Here is a 26,026-nt window from a genome sequence, read left to right on the forward strand (position 1 = left end):
ACAAACAGCAGCTTCTCCTGTTCTGTTTATCCCCCTTCAGTCCTGTTCAGTTCCCCTGTTCTCCGTCCTCCTGTTCTTCTCTGTATCGTCTCTTAGATGAAGATCATACCGGGTAGGTCGCAGATATCGTTTGCTGCGGTGTGTACTTTACGTGTCTTTTCTCTGTCCTGTCTGTTTGTCGAGCTGTGGGCTGTCAGAATTCTTTTGGCAAACACAAGGTGGCCGTCTTTTGATCCTCGTACACCCTAACATATTAACACCAACTCAAGAGAGACACACTACGTATATGCACGCTCGCATTGCGCTAACAGCAACTGGCAGCTAAGCAGTTCACACACTAAAGTTGTCCACCTCAGGATTGAATTAAGGTTGCCTGCCCTACTCCTTTATTTCATTTGACGCTGTGTCAATGGAGGGCATTGGCCCAAAGCTGCCGCCCACTAGCCAAGCCTGCACCCCTTTCTACTTTCAGGGACTGTTTGTTGCCAACAAAATCACGCTGGAGCAACTTTACATGTGTACATTATACATTTTGCATTTCATACAATTATGGTGGTGATGAGGTCTTTCAAGTTTGTTTTCTCATTGAGCAAATTATAAAAAGCCGTTCACATTGCAGTGTTGTCATGTTATAACGCTATAATGTATATACGTGTATATGTATGTGTGTACAGTGGTAACTGTACATTGATATTAATTCCAACAGCTGCCACTGAACCACTGATATAGATATAAATGGTTCAATAAAGATGACAACTAAACATGAATTTAGATGACTACTGCTCACAATTGAAAGCAAGCGTTTTGGCCTATCTTATGTGAGTCACTAAAATTGTGGCGACTGCTGTATAAGTAGCATTTCTTTGGAATTTCTGGGTGGAGAAACATTATGTAACATTTCTTTGAAATTTCTGGGTGGAGAAACAAAATATAAATATAAAATATAAATACCACACCCATACCACCACATAGTTCTTTAACTCCCTCCCCCAACAATGAAGACACCACCTGTCACCAACACCCAGGCTTGTACCCCAATCCATTCATCCCCTCTACCTTCCCCTTTTGTTCCAAGAAATATTTACAAGCTCCCTAGCACTGTCACTTACAACCGTGTTTGTGGTGGGGTACTTACTGGGTTACCTATCATTTTAAGAATCTTGAGAAAACACAAAACGAAACATTGGAGTGAGGCAAGTTGCAGTTATTGTTAATGACTCCAAAGTAATTTGAATTATTAAAAAAAGTTATTTAAAATGGAAAAAATACATTACATAGTTCTTAATGTTTTTTTTAATTACATTAAGTCCTATGTACTCGGCATAAAATATTGTATGTATTTTTGTTTAGTTTTTCTCTGTTTCCCTTCTGATATGTAACCATTCATCTACATAAATATAAATTCCCCTATATATGCATCTCAGGTTGATTGACCACTCAAACTTATCTATTAATGTGTATATGAGTCAAAGGTTCATTGTCTATTTGTGCCTGTTATTGACTGGCACCAGTTCAGCCTGTTCCCCACCTCCTCTCATTAGTAACCTTGAATAGGCTCAAGCACCCCCGCAATGCTTGGAAAGATAAGCGCCGCAGGTGATATTGTATCCGTAGGATCTCGTGTACAGTTCTGTAAGTGTTGCTAGGTTACACTTTACACGTTCATGTGCCACCTTGAAAATGAGTTTTCCCCACACAGTGGTACCAGTCAGTTCATCAAACGCTTGCATTTCATAATGCAAATAATTTAATTGGATTGCAATATAAATGTTAACTTTCTTTTCATCCAGATAATTTTGTTGCATCGTCTATGAACAAAACACACAGTGGCTTGCTGTTTGAAAGCAGAAATGCAGATGACAACATTCAAAAAAACTGCCCCGCACAAAACCGGTTTGGTCATGTTTTATTAGCACTTAAAATAGGTCTGTATGTATAGGGAAAGAAAAAGAACAACATCAAGGCATTAAAATTACATCAAAAGTCATGTTTAAAAAAATATTTTCAACTATACCAGCTGATATTGTTTTCTCTTTCTTTTTCTTTTCATTCATTCATTTTCTGAGCTGCTTATCCTCACAAGGTTTGCGGGGGCGCTAGAGACTATCCAAAATAACTTTGGGCAGTGGGCGGGGGAAACCCTGATTTGGTTGCCATCCAATCGCAGGGTACTCGGACACTTAACATCCATGGACATTCAAACTCATACTTTGGCCTATTTTTTTATTTTCTTTTTTTATTTATTTATTTTCATTAACAGTAAAAAAGGACTTCACAGGTTTGACTATTACCGTACATATTTAATTTAGGAATTCTACCATGGAACTTTAGTTTTATTGGCATCCAATATGTTTAAATACATGACAGACGCTCTGCACTTTAATTTCAGATTTTTAAACACATTGAGCATTTTAAATTTGTACTTTGGTAATCCTAATATTAGAGTTGTTTTATCTTCTATTATAATACAATGTGATTAATTGTATGAGTATTGAGTCAGCGCCATGTGAAATAGCATGAGTAAGGCGGCCTCTGTTGTCTGCTGCAGCTCTCATTGAGCAAACCCTTATGAGTGGATCAGACAGGATTTGTTCATTTGGTTAGAGCATCTAATCGTTGAACAAATACAATATATACAATTTGGAATGTTGTCAATTTCCACAATGGGATGTGTTGATATGATGTTGCTATATCTATCAGCCACAGTGTTTAAATACAATTAGAAATTGCCAGGGTAACTCGGTGTAACGCATGAATGAATTCAACAAAGAAAAGGAATATGGACAGTAAACAAAATAGACCTGTAAAAAATGTGTACTATTTGTTTACCAACACCTATTCTGATAGTTTTTCTTTCCACGAGGACTTGTTCATACAACCGTTCACCCACCAAAGTCATTAAGGAACCCTGTTCCTTAGAGTATTCTGCTCCATAGAGTATGCAGTCCGATTTGTACGCATGTCCAGACAATCATTTCTTCTCAAATGGTCACTTCTTAAATTTTAACTAGTTCAAAACCAGGTCAGCAGAAAATCATTAAGGTAAATAAAACAAACTTTTCATTGACTTTCTCGTTGCCCCTCTGTAAGTCGAGTAATTCATTTTACAGAACCCCAAATTCGAATGCCTCCATGTCTGCACTATGGATCATATGGAACTCATTGAATCATTCAGAGGAATGTTGTGCATTACGACCCCTGGATAACTTGTTTTAAAGAAGTTGGCTGAGTTTTTCATTCGCCACAACTGCCTATTCCTTGGCATACCGTGTCATATATATGTCATACTTTAAGTGCAAAATCTTAGCCTTCATCTTTAGATTCTGTATTTCTCTCCATGCTTGCTGGGGGGTTTCTCTGGGTATCTCATTTTCTTCCTGTATTTCAAAGACATGAATGTATAGCTCATTTAAAGCCCCTAAATTTTTCAGAGGTGTAAATAGTTGTTTGTCTCTGTTTACCCAGCGATTGGGTGGCAACCAGTTCAGTATTTCCCATAACTCTTGCTTAATGTCAGCAGGAATACCCATTAAACACCACGACCCTCGTGATCAGATAATGGGTGAAAAGACGAGTACATTTTGTGTCACTTTATTTTAGTCTTCACAAATGACGTGAGACAAACATAATGCACTATTTAAAATGATTTTTCTTTGAAGAGTGGCTCATCTTCTATAAATGTTGTTCTGTCACTGTCATTATAATGCTTCAGATGATCAAAATTGCCAGATTTGCTTGCATGGAAGAAGGTCATGTGAAACACATGATCAGACTTCCCCTTCATAGTCTTAGATCAGAGGCCAATGTCCTGTAAGAAGAGAAGTCTTTTGATTTTTCCTTTCAAATATGGGTGAGGAACACAGCTTTGCCCCGTTATGAATTGTCACATTCTGAAGTTCACTGGTGACAGTCAAGGAATGTCTATTTCAAAAGCACACATCCAGCCAAGCCTGATTCATTTAAGGTTTATTTGTGACTTACACTGAGTCATGCAGTTTCCCCTATAACAAAAGTACATTGTGGCTCATTTTAGCACCGTGAGAATTAGTGTTGGAAAAGTTTTTCTCAGAGCTTTACAAGTTTTTAATGCTAGGACATAGGATATAATTGTAGTAAAAAATGCACAAGTGAAATGAAAAAAAAAACATTACTTTTATGCCATTGTGAGCATTTCAAAAAAAAATCCTGTATCATATACTTGCTTCAAAAACTACATTGTAGTGAAAACCAAAGGACCAATTTAAGTGGTAAAAATACATCTGTAAACATGGCTAGCTAGACATTTTTTTTCACTTTTTTCCCCCAACACTCTGGCTAATGTGAGTGCAAAGGGAAAGATGCTCCCAATGTTTGATATTTTACTAAAAGATCTCAATCTTGGTAAATCTTGCATATTTTAATCCCGTCACTGTGTTTTTGTGGGTGGGACAGGTTGTGTGTGTGATACTGGATGACAACTCAGTGTAAATTGTAATCATCAGAGTGGCAAACAGTTTAAGGTGTACTCTGACTTTTGCCTGAAGTCAGCAGGGATAGGTGTTGAAAGTAAATGAATACATTTTACTTTTTCTTGATGAAAAGATATTTAATGCTCTGACCTGCAGAGGGAGACACATAATGCTGATTTCAAGTCAAATCACGAGTACCACTCCCACGCCCTTTACAATACATGCGAGTATGCATGACTCCAAGTTAAACAGGCCCATTTTAGCGACTGACATGTTGGCCACTCCGGCACTTGTTGGCTTTTTCAGGCTTCTGCAACTCAGAGCTGAGCTATTTTAACACTCAGCTGTTGTGTTTTATCAGGCGACTTGTTGAGTTAAATAAAGTTTTCCGATTAATAGTTTGACTGGAATTGGACACACTTATGTCAGGCATTCACGGACTTTGAAATTGATGATAACGGGACACCAAAAAGAGTATAAACAACTTGCCTAATTAAAGGTCATACTGGATTGTTGTAGATGTAGCTTGCCTAAAGATATGTGTAAATCATATAGAGTTATTGTTTATTGATTCTAAATGAAAAACAAATAGAAACGTATACTTTGGAAATGCAGTACACTGTAGAAGCCATCACTGGTGCTCTCTATTCCTTACGAAGTCAAAAGACTATTGTTTCAAAATGAATAGAAAGAACATCTTAGAGGTTGGGTAAATATAATTAAGTTTGTGATTTTTTTTATTTTATTCTTGGGTTGACGTGCCATCAGTTTATCCCGGGAATCTCATCGGCACACCTTCTGATAGCAGATGGATGAACAAACAAATATCAGACTGCTAGTACCTTCCGTGAAAATGACATTCTTGAAGATGCTGAACTTGGCAGAGACTGTACTGTTTCATGATCAAAAGGCGTGTTATTCCCTTTAAAAAAAAATGGAATACCACTCCTCTTCTTAAAAAACATAACTCTGTAATGCAGCCTCTAGGGTGTGTTTGAGTCACTCCTACTTTTATCAACATTCCATTTCTATGGTTGAGGTGTGGTAGGCCAGAGATTCCAATACTATTTGAACCCTAACATGAATGGACCAGTTAAGACAAGCCATTAGTGAAGAAACACTCTTTGTATTCTGCCCTCCTTTTTCAACTTGCCTTCTTTTCTCTCTTACCGGTAATTTGTTCATGAATCACATTCCTTTTTTATAATAAATGTACTGTAAATTGTGTTTTACATAATGGTAGCACGAATGCAAAGTACATTTGTAGATGCATGGCGGCTAGGTTGATATATTCTTAATCAGTGTACGTCATGGCTGTTTCTTAAAGTTCACATCGATATAAACCTTTCTAACTAAATTTAACTGTCATTACATTGGAGGAATTGGTTTTGCCACAAATTCCGGGTTTCCCCCACCTGGTGCATAGATAGTTGGGATATGCTCCACATTTTATTCAATACAATTCATCCAGTGTAAATCGTCTGAACCAAAACAACAGTTTATGGAACAATCCAATTGGTATAATATGATGAGATAAATGTGTGTTAATAAAAATGCATAGTGTAGAAAAAAAACGGTGAAAAATTTAATTTAAAATCCATGCCAGTTTTAAAATTGTGAGAACCCTGCTATCCAGATTTTTCCCCTAAGATCTCACTGCTTGTATAAGGCAAGAGTGTTCCATCTGGTTTTCATGAAGCAGCATGAGGGAGTCAAGTAATAGGCATTTTGAGACCTTAATGATATGTTTCCTTTGGGGAGTAAAGCGCTCATGACGACAATGTTCCACAGTTGCTGCATCTTTGCCCACTGTGATTTGAGTCTCTTGAACGTGTGTTAAATAATAAGCTATAGTTTTTACTGTGTGCTCCACGAATAGAAAATTGTCTGTGTATCCACCATACCGTTTCATGAAACTTCAATAGGTGGTATTCCTTGCCGATGCTCCAAGCCATTAGAGATGGCCAGTGCTAATCAAAGCCCAGATTCATGGGACAGTTGTGTGTGGAAGGGCAATTAGTGTAAAACCTGAGCCATTCCAACATGGATTACTCTTGACTATTGATATGAGAATCTGATAAAGAAATTGCACTGAAAAGGCTATGTAGAGCTCTGGTGAGAAAAACAAAAATTTTAGATATTCTCCTTTCTTTTTTATCATTTACCATCAATTATAAAAGGAACACTTAGCGATCTGTGAACTATCATCCATGCATTCATCTTCCATACTCCACATCTTTGAAATGTTTGCGGGGGTTGCTGCAGCTTAACCCAGATGACTTCGGGCAAAAAGAAGACTACACCCTAGACTGGTTGCCAGTCACCCATAGGGCACACAGAGCAACAAACGATCATACTCACTCACAATCATACCGCCACCAGTGGGAATCGCGCCTGCGCCTCCCTGCACTGAAATCAGGCGAGTGAACCTCTACACCGCGAGGTGGCTCTGTGAACTATCAAAAAAAACAACAACAACTTTGTCATATCCATTTTTACAAGCAAGTAACTGACAAACTCTTGCCCAGGGGCCATTTTGTATCTCACAGAGCAATGTGTATTCAGGCATTAATCATCATAATGTATGCCCTATTTATTAAAGCACAATTTAACCATCAGCAATGTGAGACAATTATATACTGGTTTGCTTCTTAAATTCCTTTTTTTTCCATGTAAACCAAGATTACTTTCCTTTTGGCTCCCAATTGCACATCCTTACACCACTCCTTAATTCCTAAGCTTGCCTAGACATTGAATGAATCTGCAAAAACACCCACACCCACGCTAACTCATTTACACTGACACATGCAGCACATTCATGTTTGTACAGGCTGGGTTTAATACTTTGCACCGTAGAAATATTGTATGACTTTGTCACAGAATCTGATGTCAGAAAGGGTGGGGAACTTTGATTTAAATTTATGTATTTATTGCTTAGAAACAATGGGAATAAAGTGGGAGGAAATGTCTTTAAATTCAGTTTGACTATTCTTATACAAAGTATTTTTTTTTTGCATTATTAATATTATATATATTTTTTTTAGTTTTCACCGTTCCATGACTGAATCGGCCAGCGGGACACTCCTGTTTTACAGGAAGTAATAAACACAGAGTTGACATATTTGGATTAAATTTCTCAACACGGGAAATGTGCAATTAGTCAGAGCTGAATTGTTGATTGTTTCTGTAAGCCCTTGACCAATGAAAGACAACCATTTTCTTTAAAGGGAAAATAACAATCCAGTGTACATTTGATCAAGTGATAAAAAACATTGCTCTTAAGCATAATCAACTTCTGTTTCCCGCACTGCATAAAACCCATTTACATTCACAGTTTGGCATTTAGACATTTGCATATTTGGCTATTGTTTTGAAAACGCTACCAAAATTATCTCCCTGAAATGTATTTTGTGTGGTGAAATCCTGAGGGTATGTTTGTATCATTTGTAGTATTATTTTTTTACATTTTGTGTTTGAGAAGCCCATCTTTGTTCTTCTATAATAATATATTATAATTTATGACACAGCTGAAGGGTGAGTTCTATATTTTATTGCAAATATGACAATTTAGTGATTATACATGCTGATTACCACACCCCTCCCACCTCCCTCCTTTGCTGTAGGGTGTGTTTTGAGCCCTACCCACAATGTCCTCCACTAAATACACACTCAGAACGGCAGATAGGAAGACCGGTCTGAACTTTATAGCCCACAGGCACCATTTACTACAAGACTGGGTGAGCAGAAGGGAAAAAAAGGAAAGGAAAGGAAAAACACAAGGAGAATTAAGAAGGGTGAAACTGAACCCAGCCTGGCAGTGGGGAGGTTTCGAGGCAGGGAAGGAGAAATTGGTAGCTTTTCCACACTAAGTTAAGCATAGCCATAGAACTCCTGGGACAAACCAAGGGACATCATATTGCTTAGCAATCGCCAATGTAGGAATATTATTTTGTGTGAAACAGTTGTGACACACAATGGCCTCTTCACCGCAGAGGTACAGGAATGTTTCATCTGGCAGCATGGGCAGAGAGAGAATGCCCTCAGATGAAAACTATTACCAGGGGATGTTGAAGGCTATGGACACCAGGAAAGGTAACTGGATGATTAAAAAAAATACATTTTAAAAAAGACAATTCAGCAAATGACATGTATAGTGTAGAAGTAACCACATTGATGACAAGTTGTAATCATTTTCAAACACAATAGATATACTAGTTTGAAATAACAATTAGGTTATAAAAGGTACCCAGTTTATCTCACTTTGTATTGGTTTGTCATATATTGCAGTACAGAATCTATTCGTTGTATTTCATTGCGCAATATCATGTGAAGATTCATCTATATAGCATATTTTTTATGGTGCAGTATGGAATGATTACAGGTTGTTGTTCAATGAGATATGTAGCTGACATACAAGTGGTATACTGATCACATACTGCACATGTGTACTTAATGCTCTTCAGTAGTAAAATAGACATTGCTCCTGTTGACTTTTGTCTTGTGTAGCACACTGATACTTGTCTGGAATATTATTGGCTCCAGGATTGTTTTTGGTTTGAAGACTTGTTTGTGTCTAGTAATAATGGCATTAGCCCCTGTCAACAAGCACATCATGCAATTCAAGTCAAGTAATACCCTAAGGTCTCAGCAGTTCCCATAATGTTTTACAAAATATACAAAAGGCAACTAATGCAGCATTTGGAATAATTTTATTGTTTGATTATCTTCATTTCAACACCGGAAGAAAAAATAAATATAATTAAAATCACATTTATTAAACAATAAACAAAAAACAAAATAAGAAATTCAATCAAACAAAGGTAATTGAACACACCTGCTGCCTAAGTCTATCAGGAAATTATTGATAAAGGATGTACTAGTTACTATAACTATTCAGATCTTTCTTTTCTGCCCTTTGCTCACCCACTGGTGGGAGTGTCCCGATTCTCGACACTTGACTATCTTTAAACTTATAAGATAATGACTTTACACATGGACATGGTTCACCCACTAAATTATGTGATTTGCTGTGTGAGTCAATATTTATGGAAGGAAGAGTCACACATTTTAAAACGTATAAGATATTCCCAAATCTGCTCCAACTGCAAGCATTAGGCTTCATTCTAACAGTCGAATGAGCAATATCCTTTTCGGTCTGCACAGTAGTACAAAGGAGATGCCATAATACATTTTGGTATCACCCAACTGTGGTTTTCTGTGTTCATTAAAAAAGCATGCAGATACTGTGGTTGTATTAACGGGTGTGTTCCCTATTGGGATCTTGCTGTGTCTTGTTGGATAATTGCCCTCTCACTATGGGCCATGTTTTGTCATACGGAGTGTGGACCAATACTTAAATCAACATAACCCTATTGCAACAATGGGATGAATGCACTGTGTCTACATCTCTATGATGATTCAGTCTGACTCAGACGCATTCTTGTGTTTTGCAACCAATTCCGTTTGTCTGGAAATAAAACATAAACTAGTCATTTACTGATCAGACCAATTCTAAGCTTTATTCTTATCACCCCAAGCTAGTGTGTTTATATATCATCTACTCACTATAAAGGTCTATGAAACGAAATGCTTCTAATAAACACTAAGCTGTTGTTTCTATGTTGCAATTTACACTCAGTACTAGCCATGTCATAATCTGATGTTTGGTTTTGCTTTGCAGATGAACGAGATAGAGTACAGAAAAAGACCTTCACGAAATGGGTGAACAAGCACCTGATTAAGGTAACAATCATCTGTCCATCTGTCTTGGAACAATAAATTAATACAGAATACAATTCGGACCGGATTTCACACATTTTCATTGAGAAGTGTATTTTTTCATGGGTGGAGTGTGACTCATAGACATGTGGATTATTTTAGTTCCCTCTAAGAAGCATGGAAGGTGTGAACCCAAGACTCTTTCTTGTTGTATCCAACAGTAGCATATATAGTATGTTGTGCATAGTAGTTTGGATGGATAACTATATTACAGCCCAACTTAAATGGAAAGAGATCTGAATACAAAGCGATGTTGAGTCAGTCATCTTAAGTCAATTTAATGAACGAGTCAATATAAGGGTAACATTGATGGGGGGATCTTAATTAGACAACTTTTGTCAGATGATGTTACATAAATAAATATGCATTACGTTTTTTGCCTGTTAATAGTTGTTTTCTGATATCCGACAAATGCCAAACATCTACAAGAATTAAAAACATCAGACCAATATATATATATATATATATATATATATATATATATATATATATATATATATATATATAATTGATACAACATCATACAAACATTGATGCGCAATTAAATCATTCCCAAAAACTACAACTCTAAATGTTGATATCCATTTGGTCCATGAATTTAAATGCTATTTGAAAGGGATTTACATGAAGGAAGGATGGGAAAGAAATACAGGAAATGGTTTCAATATGAATGAGAATAGGTCACATTTGGACAGCAATGTGTTAAAGGTTTGGAATGCTATGCTAACATTAAACTGACAAAATGATTGACAGCAAAAGTTTTATGGTGGGCTTGATGGGGCATACAACGGTTTGGGTGTGGTAAAAACAATTTTTAAAGGGGGCATAACGCAGTGTTTTCCCTTTTCATTGGGTTGTATGCGATTACGTAAAGTAATGTTTATTGAATGTCAAGACATATTAAGTAGTTGATGACAGACAAGTTAGTGACAAGTTGGAGGGCCTGTCTTTGGTGAATGACCCATCTCCCCTGGAGCATAATAGATATATTTACCTGTTAGTGCCTTATCCAGTAACACCACATTACAAGCGATCATGTTGAACCCACCTAAGCTATTCTTTACAATTATTAAAATGTGCTGATATGTAAGTAAAGCCAAACAGGAGAGGGCACTACTTAATAAAAATCACATACAGTAATGGCTCGAATTTTGCGGATAATGTAGACAGACATGGCCACGATAATCGAAAAACCGCCAAGTAGGATCACCCCTATTATTACGACCATACTATATGCTTTTTGCACCTGTACACAATTAGAATTATCAAAAAGTGTATTTATTAAATGTTATAGGCATATGAAAAGACTACTGTATATCTAAATATAATCTATATATTTAAAATAAATTAAATACTTTAAATCCTGTGCTCCCAGTGAAAATAGTCGCCCAGGGCTCGCATTTCTGAAAAGAAAATCCTCCCTCACCGAGACTCCCAGCCGTTCAGTCTGCTCAGAAAACTCTATTTCCGGGTAAAAGGGACGGCCATCGCACGCTGCCCGACATTTTTTGTCTTCGGAGCTGAGTTGAGTGACAGCCCCTGTCTTCCGCCATTTTTCTGAGTGGCAAACGGAAGACAGATAAATGTTTTCTGCTTGTGAGTTTCAGCGTGAATTTTTACATTTTTGATTTGTATACTTAATATAAAAAAATGCGATGTACTGAAGCCACGAATGTTGAAGCTGCAAAGTGGTGAAGGATGACAGTGTAAGTCTTAGCATAATGACTCTTCTATTTAATGAGTGAGTACAGGCTACTCCTAAAGTTTATTCAGGACAATGCATTCTGAAGGCAAGAAATTGTTGCATATTATAAGAAATACTATGTTATACAAATAAATATGTCAAGTGGTTTAACACAACAGTGAAGGCTTGTGGCCACTTTGGACCTTAAACTACATGCAGGTCTATGCTGGATGCTTTAAATTCTTGCCCAAATGAATCACCAAGTGTTCTTTCTGACTTGTAAAGGCAATTTTGTTTGAATCCATTTAGGGTTGAGATGTCCTGTTCCTTTCTTCTTTAGTATTTGGCACTGCAGTCAAAAGTACCTCTCCTTTTATTCTGTTTTCACTGTTAAGGATTGAAATAAAACATTAGGCCAAAACCGAAGATCAAATGTGAGAAAACTAAGGCTAAAACCAGTTATTATTCAAAATATGTTTAAATATATTTTTATATTTATATATTCATTTTCTGAACTGCTTTATCCTCACTAGGGTCGCGGGGGGGAGCTGGAGCCTATCCCAGCTGACTTCGGAACATGATTTAAAGGTGGGGTCTGAATGTCGCCACAGTAAGTGCGGTCGGCTCCCCTAAGCCAGCAAATCCTCATTCACAACTCGAGTGCTCTCTAAGAGTTTTTATTTTTTTTATTTTTATTTTTTTTATTTAACTGAATCTGACGAAGACGACTTGGACTAAAGCTCCAAACTCTGATATTTAGTAAATACACTTCTCGAAAAGTGTACTTGCGTATTTGTAATTTTGTATAGGTGCAAAACGTAGTATGATATGTACTAATAATAGGGTGAGGTTTTTCGATTATCGCGGCCATGTCTGATCTATATTATCCGCGATATTCGAGGGATTACTGTATTACATCTAGCAGTTGGTATTTTTTTGGGGCACCATTAAATGACCTGCATCCATTTTTTGCATTTCTCATCCATTCTTTAATCTCTCTATTTAGCCCTGGAGACCAGAGGTAGGTATCAGCATGTTCCAGTTTAGCTCTTCTAAACATGTGTGGACATGAACACTGGCTAATACATAACTTGCATTCTGACAGCCTCCACATTTATTTTGTGTGCTCTCTTTTCACATTAAATTGCAATTTCTCATCGCTCACCCTTTCACTTGTTGTCTGAACACTTGAAAATGAAAATACAACTACAGTATACCTGCATTACTTACTTGACACACCATTGCCATCACAAAAACACTCATCGCCACCTTTGAGTCGGCATTTTTGGGGAGGGGGGTGCAATCCAGTTCTACCCATAAATTTTACATTCTTCATTCTGGATTTTTTAGGATGGCTCAGACTTGAGTTGCTGACGGCAATACATTCTTGACTTGTTAATAATTGCACTGGCAGACCAAGTTGTAGGGAAGTTATTAATTCTTATCTAACCGAGACATCAGTCAATTAGTTTAAATTAGATAATAAAAGAGAAGTACATTCCTCCGTTTTTTTTTACTTGAAACATACTACAGTTGTATCTCTACTTGTAAAATTAATTGGTTCCAGAAATTATTTCATAATGTGAATTTTTCATATTTTACATGTAAAAACCATAATCTGTACCAATACTATCAACTGAACCCTTTAAAATTATAAACATGAGAAATTTGGATGAAAAGCTGCAAAACACAAAAAAGAGAAAAAATAAAATGATTTCTTAAGCCATTAAATGAATCCCAAACATACAAAAACATTCTGTTGTCGTTGTACGGCAATGCATTAGTTGGCGAGGATGAGGCCAACATTTGGGAACTGACAAAACACATGTTAGACACATCTTATCAATCTAAAATTATGAATACAGAAGAACTTAACTTTCTCGGAGCCCATGATGAAAAATAAACAACAAAGAAGCTTTAAGTACACTCAAAAAAAAAAAAAAACGAAATATTAAAGGCGCACAAAAAGCATCATAAAGGCCCGCATCCCTCCTAGCCAGCAGGGTGTTTGGGAGAGAATCGATGGGAAAGCAACTCTATCATGCCAATTTAAAAATGAAATATAGGAAGTGTATATGTTTGATTTTTAATGTTTTTTTTTATTTTGCGTTTCATAACTTGAAATGTTTTCATGTCCTGAGACAGAATGTTCCTGAATATTTCGTAGATATGTTTGTAAGTAGAGGTACCACTGTATTGTCATATCTTACATATGGTCACCTTCCTAGAATAAATGCTGTTTATTTTTTTAGAAAAACAAAAACTTAACCATTTGTTTCTTTTATAAAAAAATATTTAAAAACTATTCCAATGTTTTTTTTAAACGTATTTTACAATATTTTTTCCCGTTTCTTCTTGCAGGCTCAGCGTCATGTTTCAGATTTGTATGAGGACCTTCGAGATGGACATAACCTGATCTCGTTGCTGGAGGTTCTCTCTGGAGAAACAATGGTTAGTAACACTTTGTCTTGTAAATTTGATTTGAAGCAACAAATAGGTCCAGCTCCTGAAGTGACAATTTTTTTTTCATTTAGTTAATTCTGTCTCCCCCTCCTGGTGCCCATAGTTAGCCGGGATAAGCTCCAGCACCCACGACCCTTGTGAGGATAGGCGGTTCAGAAAACAAATGAATGAATCAATGCCTGTTTTATGATCATAGTCAGCTACTCCATGTATAGTGCAGTTCTTGGCTATAACTGTAAAATTAGATGTGTGTTGCAAAGTATGGGTGCAGTCTCAAATAGTTAACAACCATATGGAAACCACGGCTACTCTGCTATGACAGAACCCCCATGTGAAAAACTAATTATTCTGCACAAATGAAACAGGCATTGCATTTGAAATTGAAGTTCATAATGTTCTCATATCTAAAATTAATATAAAATAGCATTTGAAATAACAGTATTGTTCATTAAAATGTGTCCTCCTATGTTGATCAAGGACATGATGTCATTAGGTGTTCTTTTAAGTCAGTAGTAAGAGTAAACACAATCTTGAACTTCAAGTTTGCCCTTCTGTTAAGGACGTCTTGTCCAGACCTGCTCTACCATTTCTCCTTTACCGCCTGTTTACTGCCTCCCCTTTTAACATTTCTACTGTGTGAACTGATCATATCCATCTGGATCTCTTTGCATTGCTCCCCTTTGGAGCTAGCTGAGGGAGAGAAACTTTCTCAGGAAATCATTTGAATTGGTGAGTGAGTATATTAACTCAACGTATCCTTCACTTACCCATCTTTCACTTGTGCCTTCAAAGAATTATCGATAATAACCTCCAACCAACTTTTTGTATTTTATTATGATTTTCCTTGCTTCCTAGTCTTGCTTGATTCATTGATATAGTTTTGCTGTTCATTAGACAAGTGTAGAATATTAATTTAGACGATTAAACATATAATAAATATAAATAAAATATAAAATATTTACCATTATCTCTCCTCATCCACAAGCAAATGCAAACCTATAAAGCAGAAGTCGGCAACCAGAAATGTTGAAAGAGCCATATGGGCCATAAAAAGAAATCATAAACAAATGTCTGGAGCTGCAAAATATTAAAAGCCTCATAATCAAGGAAACACATTCTGTATCTATCTATATTAGCCTACAATCAAATTCACTAAGTTGGCTAGAAATACATCATGACCATCCGTGATTAAATGTATATTTTTCGTGCAGTGCATTCTCTAGGGCAGGGGTGGCCAAGTCCGGTCCTCGAGAGCCGTTATCCGCTCTGTTTTCCATATCTCCCTCCACCAACACACCTGAATCAAATCATCGGGATTGGTATCAAGCTTCTGGACAGCTTGCTGATGAGTTGATTATTTGATTCAGGTGTGTTGGTGGAGGGAGATATGGAAAACAGACCGGATTGTGGCTCTCGAGGACTGGAGTTGGCCACCCCTGCTCTAGGGAATAGCACACCACATGACTGTTTTTTATGATGCTGCCTCAAGTTTAACTTCATTACAATATTAAGGAATTATGTTTCATCGCTTTGATGAAATTAAAGAAGTGCAATAAAGAAATCAGATTTTGATGTCGTTTTATTTTGAGGATTCAACCTGGGTTGCAACAGAACTTGCAGCAGTTGTGGCGTTTGGAGATTGAATCGACTTCTTAAATCTATTTTTGCGCTCCAAATTTCTTCAGACGTTGTGCAATCACACTTTTTATCTCTTTCCCAACTGAGTTCTCGGCTTCAAATGTAGCATGGCTTACCTGGAAATGTCTTTCCACATTACGCTTTTTGTCATTTGACAACTTCTCGCTACAAAACAAACATTCAGGCAATGTATCCATTGGCAGTGAATGCAAATGATTCGGTCCAAGAAACGTTGAAATCTATTTTCCTCAGTTATTTTTTCTCTTTATCTCTTGGGATCCATGGCCCATCACACAGTCACCCGTTTGTTTACAACAGTGACCTGCCTACTGTCCCATCCTGCTGATAAAAACGTGTCGCAGGCTATGATGCAAATCTTTGTTGACAGAAATGTTGAAAATTAATATTTATTGTGCACATTCTTAAAGCATTGAAAAATGTTAAGAATGTTTGTCCTCCTATAGAAACCATATTTAAACAAAAAATTAATTTCTCTCCCCTGTTTTCCATTTTCAAACATTTTTGAAAAAGCTCCAGGGAGCCAGTGCTAAAGAGCCTTACGCGAGCGACTCCAGAACCTAGGGTGGCAGACCCCCGCTTTAAGAAAATAGACAACACCTACTCTAGTAAATTATCTCAAAATGAAAGTAGACCGCACAAAGTATTTGGATAAGACTTTGAATTGTACATTTCTTAGACCTCTGATAATCAAGGAATTCATGTTTAAACAAAAACAACAACAAAAAAGACACCTTACCAGCATCGTCATTATGTGATGAACAGGACGTCAGCCATGTCACGCATGTTCATCATATGAAGGAATGCTGATCCATTCAAAACATGGAAAATAAAAAGACACACATGCTGTATAGTTTCTATTTTATCTGTCACTGTCTTTCTCTTTACTCCTTTTCACCCATTTCACTTCTTTGGATCTATTATGGTTGTCTCATAGTCAATATGTGACGAGTTGGAAGCACAATTTGAGATAATCACATTTCATAGGCTGCACTACGACTGGTATTTTAAAACATCTGATAACAACCATTTTGCCTTTTGTTTATGTGTATCCAGTATTAGTCTTTTCACTTTGTTAAACTAAATTCTTAGTTGTCACTCCTTGTATCTATTAATCGAATCATAATAGAATTGCACCCTAATTAATTACGTTATGTAGTTGTATGATCTGTGAAAAAGCAAAATGTTCCTGTTTTTATGTCAAAATTACTGCTGCGTAGAGTTATTAAAATAAAATGAATAAAAAAACAGACAATTCAAATTCAAGCATGATCATTTTGGTTTAGAAATGTTTTATATTATTTGAACTTGATTTAAGTGACATCCCCATTCTTTTGTTTTTTGCTTTGCTCATTAATTCAACCATCACCTCCGATTTGGCATGCTTAAATAATGTTCTTTTTTTTTCTTTAGCCCAGAGAGAAAGGCCGCATGAGATTCCACAAACTGCAGAACGTACAAATAGCACTGGATTTCCTCAAGCACCGGCAGGTAAAACTTATTGAATGCAGTAAAAATGACAAGAATGTTCTCTATAAGTGTATTTTTTCATCAGAGTACTGCTATATACCTTTTTTTTTGTCTCTAGGTCAAACTTGTTAACATCAGAAATGATGACATTGCAGATGGAAACCCCAAGCTAACCCTTGGGTTAATATGGACCATCATCTTACACTTCCAGGTCTCCTCCACTGTCAGTTTTGTGTTTTTATTAATGTATTCCTTCATCTCTGGGATCGGCACCTACCATCTTCCCACCTCTTTGGAATCAAGCAGAATGAACTGCACCCTGCCAAATCACTCTCAAGGAATAGATCGAATCTCTATATACAATTCTCACCATGATTTCAGTACCCATAACATATACTAATACAGTGTGAGACGACGTATTTTCGTGAGTCACTGTGCCTGAATCACAAAGGTAGAATGTGTCAAGACACCATCCCATATACAAGTATACAGGCTTCTTGCACTTCATGCCAAAAGCAAAAGCAGAACTCACTATACTAGATAAAAGAAAAACAAGTTCAATTTGAACTTTGACTACCTGCTCCATAGACATAAAATAAGCCAATAGACATGATAAGCACACTGAATGTGTGCACATGTTCTCTCTGCAATAACTCATAACCTACAGGCAACAGTAAATTTGCAATTAATTATTCGTCCCTGAGCCAAAATGAAAAAAAAAAAAAACAATTCTCCAAAGGTCGATGCGTATACAGCTATGGAATATACTAACCTAAGAAAATTCCATTCTGATCCATCCATGAAAAAAAAAGGCAGAGCCAATTTTGTTAGTGTCCTCACCAAGAAGACCAACATAGAGAGTGAAATCTTGAGCCATGCCTCCGGGCCATCTAAAAATTGCAGTAGATTTATTGTAAGAGATGACTGATTTGTACAAGTGATATCTAATGATAAAAAACTACTATATTTCTAAGATCATCTAAAGATAACTGTACATAAATTGGAAAAGACGTAAGTACAATTATTTTTTAACTTTAAGAAACATAGGTTTGGTTACTGTTGTGCTAAGAAAAAGTATGGGTTTTGGTCAGTGCAATTGCATTCTTTCAGGGCAGCGGTGGAATATATCCTATTCTTATTTACTCTACTTACTAACTCATTGGCTGTCATGCTCAACAATAATAATTAGATCCATTTGAACCGGGATTAGCAACCATTAACTGCATCCCTCATAGATCAAATGTATAGGACACCCATCACTGTCAATGGCAGCCAATTAGTTAAATTGAACTGTACATTTTCAAAATTATAAATTTAAAATTATAACATTTGAAGATCTGATATTCATTCAAGCGCTTTCTCTAGTAACATTATACATGAAACACTTCTTGCAATTTAAAATTAATCCTATTCTCCTGATGATTATAATTTAGGTGGATCTACACCCTTTTTTACCCTGGGTTTCTAAAATGATTTTATTCAACTTCTGGGTTTTCACAAATGATTTTTTTTTCTCTCCATATTTTCTTAAATTAGTTTTACCCATTATTTAGTAGTTTGTGAATACTAAATTCCTGTGTACTGTTACAGATCTCAGACATTCAGGTCAACGGGCAGTCTGAAGATATGACGGCCAAGGAGAAGCTCCTGCTCTGGTCTCAGAGGATGACGGATGGCTACCAAGGCCTCCGATGTGACAATTTTAGCACGAGCTGGAGGGATGGGAAACTTTTCAACGCTGTAATACATAAACACTAGTAAGTTTCCTCACTTTATTGCTGTCAGTACGCAAATGTTAAAGCTTGTCATGAAACCTCCCCATTCATTAGATCTACATTAAAAAAGAAAAAAAAGAAAAAAGAGAGAGAAAATTTTGAACTTGGCCATATATGGCATTCATTACTCTAAGTCCCTTACTATTTTGCCTCAGGGATTGACAAAATGTGCAATTTTCCCCAACATCCTAGTAATATCACTGTTTCAATATAAAACAAACAAACAAACAAATAAACAAAACAGAAAATCAAGAGTTATTAACAGACTGATCTTCAGATAAATGCTCTGCTTTGACGTATCACTGAATATCTGTTGTTTTTACGTTTTATTATTATTACTGAGTTGAGTTTTTTGTTGCCATGTTTCCCTAGTCCTAGGCTAATTGACATGGGGAAATTGCATCACCAGACCAACCTGCAGAACCTAGAACAGGCCTTCAACGTGGCCGAGAAAGACTTGGGTGTGACACGTCTTCTAGACCCTGAAGGTATATATGACTTAAAAAAGTTGCGCTCAAAAATGCACTTGACAGCAGCAATTTATAGATGTTAGATAATCAAAATAAATGCAGTCACCCTGCAACATTTAGATGTCATGTCTTACTGAATCTCATAAATAATAGAACCTCTTATCACGCAAGTAACCTTTTTTTTCCACTCCAGACGTCGATGTGCCACACCCCGATGAGAAATCCATCATCACTTACGTGTCATCCTTGTATGATGTCATGCCTCGAGCTGTTGTTCAGGACAGCATGAGATCTAATGTGAGTATAACACAAAACAGGAATTTGAATGGATGCAAATCTAGACATTTACTGTAAGTAGAAAATATTTAACAGTGCACTGTAGTGTATTGTTATAAAACACTGTCGTTTCAAAATAAGCATGTTTGTCATATATCTGGACAGAATAAGGCCCTATTTGTAATTCTGTTTTCCTTTTGAGTACATTTTAAAAGTCCTTTAGGCAGAATTTCCAGCAATTCTTTCCTGAAATGTCATACTTACAGTAATTAAGTATTTACTTGCTAGTCAAGTTAAATAAAAAAAAGTATTTTAAGCAGATTAATTTAGAACCAAATTTGTTTGTTTGCAATGTGGTTATAAAGAAATTGAGGTCTTGTTAAGCCAGAAAGAATATTATAAATCACAATTATTTATATATACTGACTGCAATGGACTGAAGGAAAACTAATACACCTTCAGGAGTCATGTGGTGTATATGAATACAATGAATACAATTCTTTATAGTAAATCTGACAAAAGCAGAAGACACCAATGTCTACATCCCCTAAATTACTGCCACATTATCTTTGTCTTCCATTTTCTACCATCATTGTTCCCATCAATTACCTATCAGTTTTCTATTTCGCCCTGTGCACAATACCTACATTGTTGGTGCAGCTTAATTGAGTTTGCTGTGGGTTGTGACTGATTGAAAATGTAGACTCAGGGGAAAAAAAGGTCCCTTGTTTTTGTCTGCTGTTGTTCTTGCCCTGACATTTTGTTTCCATTTACTTTCCTGTGTTGGCTTCAGGAGTTGGAGTTGCGCTGGCGGGAGTACTATGAGCTGGTAACTCTTCTGCTTCAGTGGATTCGCCACCATGTCATGGTCTTTGAGGAGAGGAGGTTCCCGGCGAGTTATGAGGAGATAGAGGTGAGTCCATATGGAAACACACTTATACTCTGTTGTATTGCATTTTGTCAATATGTCTTTGTCATTTCACTAGAGAGTGAGTATAGGACATATGTTACCATAGAATTTTTCAAGTGAGGTAATAAATCTTACTTATTACCCGAGGGGTATTTTTTAAATAACTACTAGTAATCCATTGTCAAAGGGAAAAATACTTACTTTTGAGCTCTGTATAATAATTTGATTTAATCAGTGCTTAAGCTTGAGGAGAGCAGTGAAAGGATTATCTTTAGAATTTATTAACTTAAAAAATATATATATATATATATATATATATATATATATATATATATATATATATATATATATATATATATATAAATGGATGGATGGTGGTTTATTTATATTTTTTCTGCTGTTGCTACAGTGTCTTCACATCACATTTAATTTTATGATATACATTTTATTTATTTGATGACAGTGTTTGTTAAAACTACTAATTCCACTTCACTATATTTATATATATATATATATACATATATATATATAAATAAATGGATGGATGGTGGTTTATTTATATTTTTTCTGCTGTTGCTACAGTGTCTTCACATCACATTTAATTTTATGATATACATTTTATTTATTTGATGACAGTGTTTGTTAAAACTACTAATTCCACTTCACTATATTTATATATATATATATATATACATATATATATAAATAAATGGATGGATGGTGGTTTATTTATATTTTTTCTGCTGTTGCTACAGTGTCTTCACATCACATTTAATTTTATGATATACATTTTATTTATTTGATGACAGTGTTTGTTAAAACTACTAATTCCACTTCACTAGATTTTTGTATTTTTAACAAATGCATTTTTTAAAAACCATGATAATTTATATTTATATCATAGAACTTTAATAAAGGCAGCCCAGCGGTTCGAGTATTTAGCGGCCTTTGACAGAATAAACGCTTCGGAAAATGAATGAATGAAAATGTTTTCTAAATTTAGCATTAATATTTTTGTTCTTCCTTTAGCTTCTTTGGCGCCAGTTCATTAAGTTCAAGGAGACAGAACTGCCACCCAAAGAATCTGATAAGAGCCGCTCCAAACACATCTACCAAACCTTTGAGGCAAGCCCCCCAATCTTTTTTTATTCTCTATTTTCATAAATTCTGCTGTACTCAACTGTATATAATTTTCTGAACTTGCTCACAGAGTGCTGTGCATGCTGGTCAGGTGAAAGTCCCTCCTGGCTACCACCCTATTGATGTGGAAAAAGAATGGGGTCGACTCCATGTTTCCATTTTGGAGAGAGAGCGACTGCTCAGAACAGAGTTTGAAAGGTTAGCTGACAGATGTTAGCTAATTATTTAATTATTATACTTTTTGGGGACCAAAACAAATATTTTATATTGTAACTCTGAACCAGGGCGGTCCAGTAGGCCGAGTGGTTAGCGCTTCGGCCCTACAATTCTTCAATTGAGGGTTCCAACCCTAAGTCTGGATCTTCCTATGGGGAGTTTTCATGTTCTCCCTGGGATTGCGTGGGTTTTCTCTGGGTAGATGCACAGAATCACGTACCATTGTAGATTGCGAATGTTTGATAAACATGTTGCTACCATGCCTGAGAAATTGGATGGTGTGTATCACAAGATTGTCCAGTCCTCTTCCCAATCTAATAAAGTGTTTGTAATTGTTCTAAGAAAAGGAAAGTCATGAAACTGGAGTACTTGTTGCCGCACAGATTCCTTTGACAGAATGATTGAGTTTTCGCCAGAATCGTTCTAGACTTCTTGACTTTTTTAATGTTTTTTTATTTTATTTTTTTATACAGACTTGAAAGACTTCAGAGGATTTTTAGCAAAGTCCAGATGGAGTCAGGAAGATATGATGAGCACCTAAACCACCTTGAAACCTTGCTGCAGACGGTGAGGACTAAGGCTTTACAGAACTACTAAAACAAAATTACAAAAAATAAATAAATAAAATAAACTGTACATCATTGTAGTAAGCTGTTTCTTAGAGTTGTGCTGTGTATTAGGCACAAGAGTCACAAGTGAAAGTAAACACGTCTCTATATTTAGTTCCCCATCTCACCTGCCAGATTATTTCAAATTGCCTTTAACGTGAAAATTTTATTCTTTGTGTTCTGTTTTCTCAGAAAAAAACACCCATAAAGATGTGATTTATTTTTTATTTTTTTACTTGAGTGCAAGTTAGATTCTGTTTGTTTGTTTTCTTTCTTCTTCTTATGCATTTTTTGGTTTTTACAATTGATAGTCCAAAAAATACAACATGTACTTATTATATATCTATATATTTCACATGTCAAACTTTAATCTTTGACATTGAAAATCTAATAGATTTCTTTATATATGTTTTTTTAAATTTAGGATATCCGCCTTCTTAATGCGGGAAAACCAGCTCAGCACACAGCAGAAATTGAGCGCGAGCTAGACAGGGCTGACAATGTTGTCCGTCTCCTCTTCAATGATGTCCAGACGCTTAAGGATGGGCGCCACCCTCAGGCTGAACATATGTACCGCAGGTGGGTGCTTGACGAACCCCTCTGGCAACATTTAACAGGAAGTAACATATTGATATGTGCTCCTCTTTCTAAACAGAGTATTCAGCCTACATGAGCGCCTAGTAAACTTACGCAGCGATTACAACCTTCGTCTGAAGTCGTCCCAGATTGCCTTAACCCAAACAACACAGAAGACTATCATGAAGGCGCGGCCAGAGTTGGATGATGTGACCTTGCGCTATGTCCAGGATCTTCTTGCCTGGGTGGAGGAGAATCAACGGCGTATTGACGGAGCTGAGTGGGGTTCAGATCTGCCTTCAGTGGAGTCACAGCTGGGCAGCCACAGAGGCTTGCACCAGACAGTGGAAGACTTCAAGTCAAAGATTGATCGTGCAAAAGCTGACGAGGTAGTCATTCTAATCTTTGTATATTTTTTTAATCTTCACATTTCCCCATTCAGAAAAAGTTTCATTAAGTATTTTGTATATCTCTGTTGTACACATGTTGTTCAGAATCAGCTATCCCCCGTAAGCAAAGGCACATACAGAGAGTACCTGGGTAAATTGGACCTTCAGTATGGCAAACTACTGGTAAATATTTACACATATGATATTTTCAAAATACAGTGTCCACCATGCACCAATAAGTACGTTGGGTAATATTGTTTTATCATTTCATTCTGCCCCTTCCTAATAGAATTCTTCCAAGTCTCGCTTACGAAACTTGGATTCACTTCATGCATTTGTGAGCGCAGCGACCAAGGAGCTCATGTGGTTAAATGACAAAGAAGAGGAGGAGGTCAATTTTGACTGGAGTGACCGAAACGCCAACATGGCAGCAAAGAAAGAAATTTATTCGGTATGTCTTTAGAAACAGAAAAAAAATGATGGTCTTTCTTTTGAGCACATTGTATTTCTATGAAATACATGTAAGGTAATTACTTGTATGTAATGTTTTCACTGTTTCCTTTTATTCATTTCGTTCAGGCTCTCATGCGTGAATTGGAGCACAGAGAGAAAAAAGTCAATGATATCCAAACTACAGGAGCTAAATTGGTCAATGATGGCCATCCTGGCAAGAAAACAGTGGAGGTGACTGTTATGAGTATTCTGTTTGAACAGCGAAATGAGATAAAAAGGTCATTTCGACTTTTACTCACTTGTTATTCTTATTTCTGCTTGCACTCTACCAGGCCTTCACAGGTGCCCTGCAGACCCAGTGGAGCTGGATGCTTCAGCTCTGTTGCTGTATTGAGGCTCATCTAAAAGAGAACACAGCTCACTACCAGGTATCTATGATTGTAGAATCACTTCAAATGAGCAGTTTTATAGTATTTTGTTTAAATGCTTTTGCTGACCCAAAATGGTGAACTTAAAAGTGATTTATTACATCTCAGCATATCAGATGTATGCGAGCAACAAATATTAATGAAGTGGAACATCTAATACTTTATTTTAGTTCTTTGCCGATGTAAAAGAGGCTCAGGACAAGATGAAAAAAATGAGGGAGACTATGAACAAGAAATACAACTGTGATCGCTCTACCACAGCCACACGCCTGGAGGATCTGCTACAGGATACTGTGGTATGAGTTGATTGCTTACACATTACTTAATGTACACGAGAAGTGTTGTCTGTTAGTTTTAAGATTGTTGCATTCTACAGGAAGAGCGGGAGCAATTGAATGAATTCAAGACCCATGTTAATGGCCTTAACAAAAGAGCTCGCTCCATCATCCAACTGAAACCACGCAACCCCACCACTTCCATCAAAGGCAAACTTCCTATACAGGCTGTTTGTGACTTCAAACAGCAAGAGGTGTGAATTAGTTTATAGTTATTTTACATTATAACATCATCGTAAAGATGAAGTTGGAATGTGACACATATATTCATTAAGCTCATTGGTTTCAATATGAAAAATGATTCCATGAAACAACGAAGGGCCCCTGTGAATATCATGCATTCTTCCGCAGATTACTGTTCATAAGGGCGATGAGTGTGCGCTCCTTAACAACTCACAGCCTTTCAAATGGAAGGTCCTGAGTCGCTCTGGACATGAGGCAAGTGTGCCATCTGTTTGCTTCCTGGTACCTCCAGTCAACAAGGATGCCATGGACAGTGTGTCCAGGTGAGAAAAAGCAATAAACATGAACCTGATACATCAACAACAAATCGATTTTACATTGCATTTAGTACACTGGCCCAGAACCAAAAAGGTTGAGTTTACACACTTAGAGAAGGTGAAGAAATTCAAAATGTCAACTCTCTACGTTGCACGGTTTGGACAAAACGTAGTGAGATAATCTTAACATACACACTCACACACCCATAAATCACGCTTTATAAGGATGATAGATAAAATGTGTACCCCATCTCTTGCTTCCAGTCTGGATACAGGTCATCAGCAGATGGTTTCCATGTGGCAGACCTTGTATATCAACATGAAGAGCATGCTATCATGGCAGTACCTGATGAGGGACTTTACACTAATTCGTTCCTGGAACTCAACCACGGTGTGTGTTGATGCAGTTCTTATTAAATAAATATACATATTTGGTCTTGGCTGTTTTAAT

General features: G+C 36.6%; 1 protein-coding gene across 10 annotated transcripts in view; it reads left to right on the plus strand.

Annotated features, from left to right (window-relative positions):
* Window positions 1-26,026, plus strand: part of plecb (plectin b) — an 86,517-nt gene that overhangs the window by 42,974 nt on the left and 17,517 nt on the right. For 3 of the 10 annotated variants that reach the window (XM_077598900.1, XM_077598903.1, XM_077598897.1), the window contains 21 exons: window positions 10,129-10,190; window positions 14,272-14,361; window positions 17,443-17,520; window positions 17,618-17,710; window positions 19,090-19,256; window positions 19,647-19,762; window positions 19,938-20,041; window positions 20,814-20,933; window positions 21,960-22,055; window positions 22,141-22,268; window positions 22,760-22,853; window positions 23,319-23,473; window positions 23,550-23,859; window positions 23,965-24,042; window positions 24,149-24,310; window positions 24,439-24,543; window positions 24,645-24,740; window positions 24,911-25,036; window positions 25,117-25,269; window positions 25,427-25,581; window positions 25,840-25,966. In XM_077598900.1, coding sequence (XP_077455026.1) covers window positions 10,129-10,190; window positions 14,272-14,361; window positions 17,443-17,520; window positions 17,618-17,710; window positions 19,090-19,256; window positions 19,647-19,762; window positions 19,938-20,041; window positions 20,814-20,933; window positions 21,960-22,055; window positions 22,141-22,268; window positions 22,760-22,853; window positions 23,319-23,473; window positions 23,550-23,859; window positions 23,965-24,042; window positions 24,149-24,310; window positions 24,439-24,543; window positions 24,645-24,740; window positions 24,911-25,036; window positions 25,117-25,269; window positions 25,427-25,581; window positions 25,840-25,966 — 2,615 coding nt within the window. Of the gene's footprint in view, window positions 1-8,393; window positions 8,541-10,128; window positions 10,191-14,271; window positions 14,362-15,063; window positions 15,103-17,442; window positions 17,521-17,617; window positions 17,723-19,089; window positions 19,257-19,646; window positions 19,763-19,937; window positions 20,042-20,813; window positions 20,934-21,959; window positions 22,056-22,140; window positions 22,269-22,759; window positions 22,854-23,318; window positions 23,474-23,549; window positions 23,860-23,964; window positions 24,043-24,148; window positions 24,311-24,438; window positions 24,544-24,644; window positions 24,741-24,910; window positions 25,037-25,116; window positions 25,270-25,426; window positions 25,582-25,839; window positions 25,967-26,026 lie in introns of those variants that run through there. The other 7 variants (XM_077598899.1, XM_077598894.1, XM_077598904.1 and 4 more) reach the window with 5 other exon arrangements.

Source organism: Stigmatopora argus, chromosome 4 (assembly GCF_051989625.1).
Source record: "Stigmatopora argus isolate UIUO_Sarg chromosome 4, RoL_Sarg_1.0, whole genome shotgun sequence".
Lineage (NCBI taxonomy): Eukaryota > Metazoa > Chordata > Actinopteri > Syngnathiformes > Syngnathidae > Stigmatopora > Stigmatopora argus.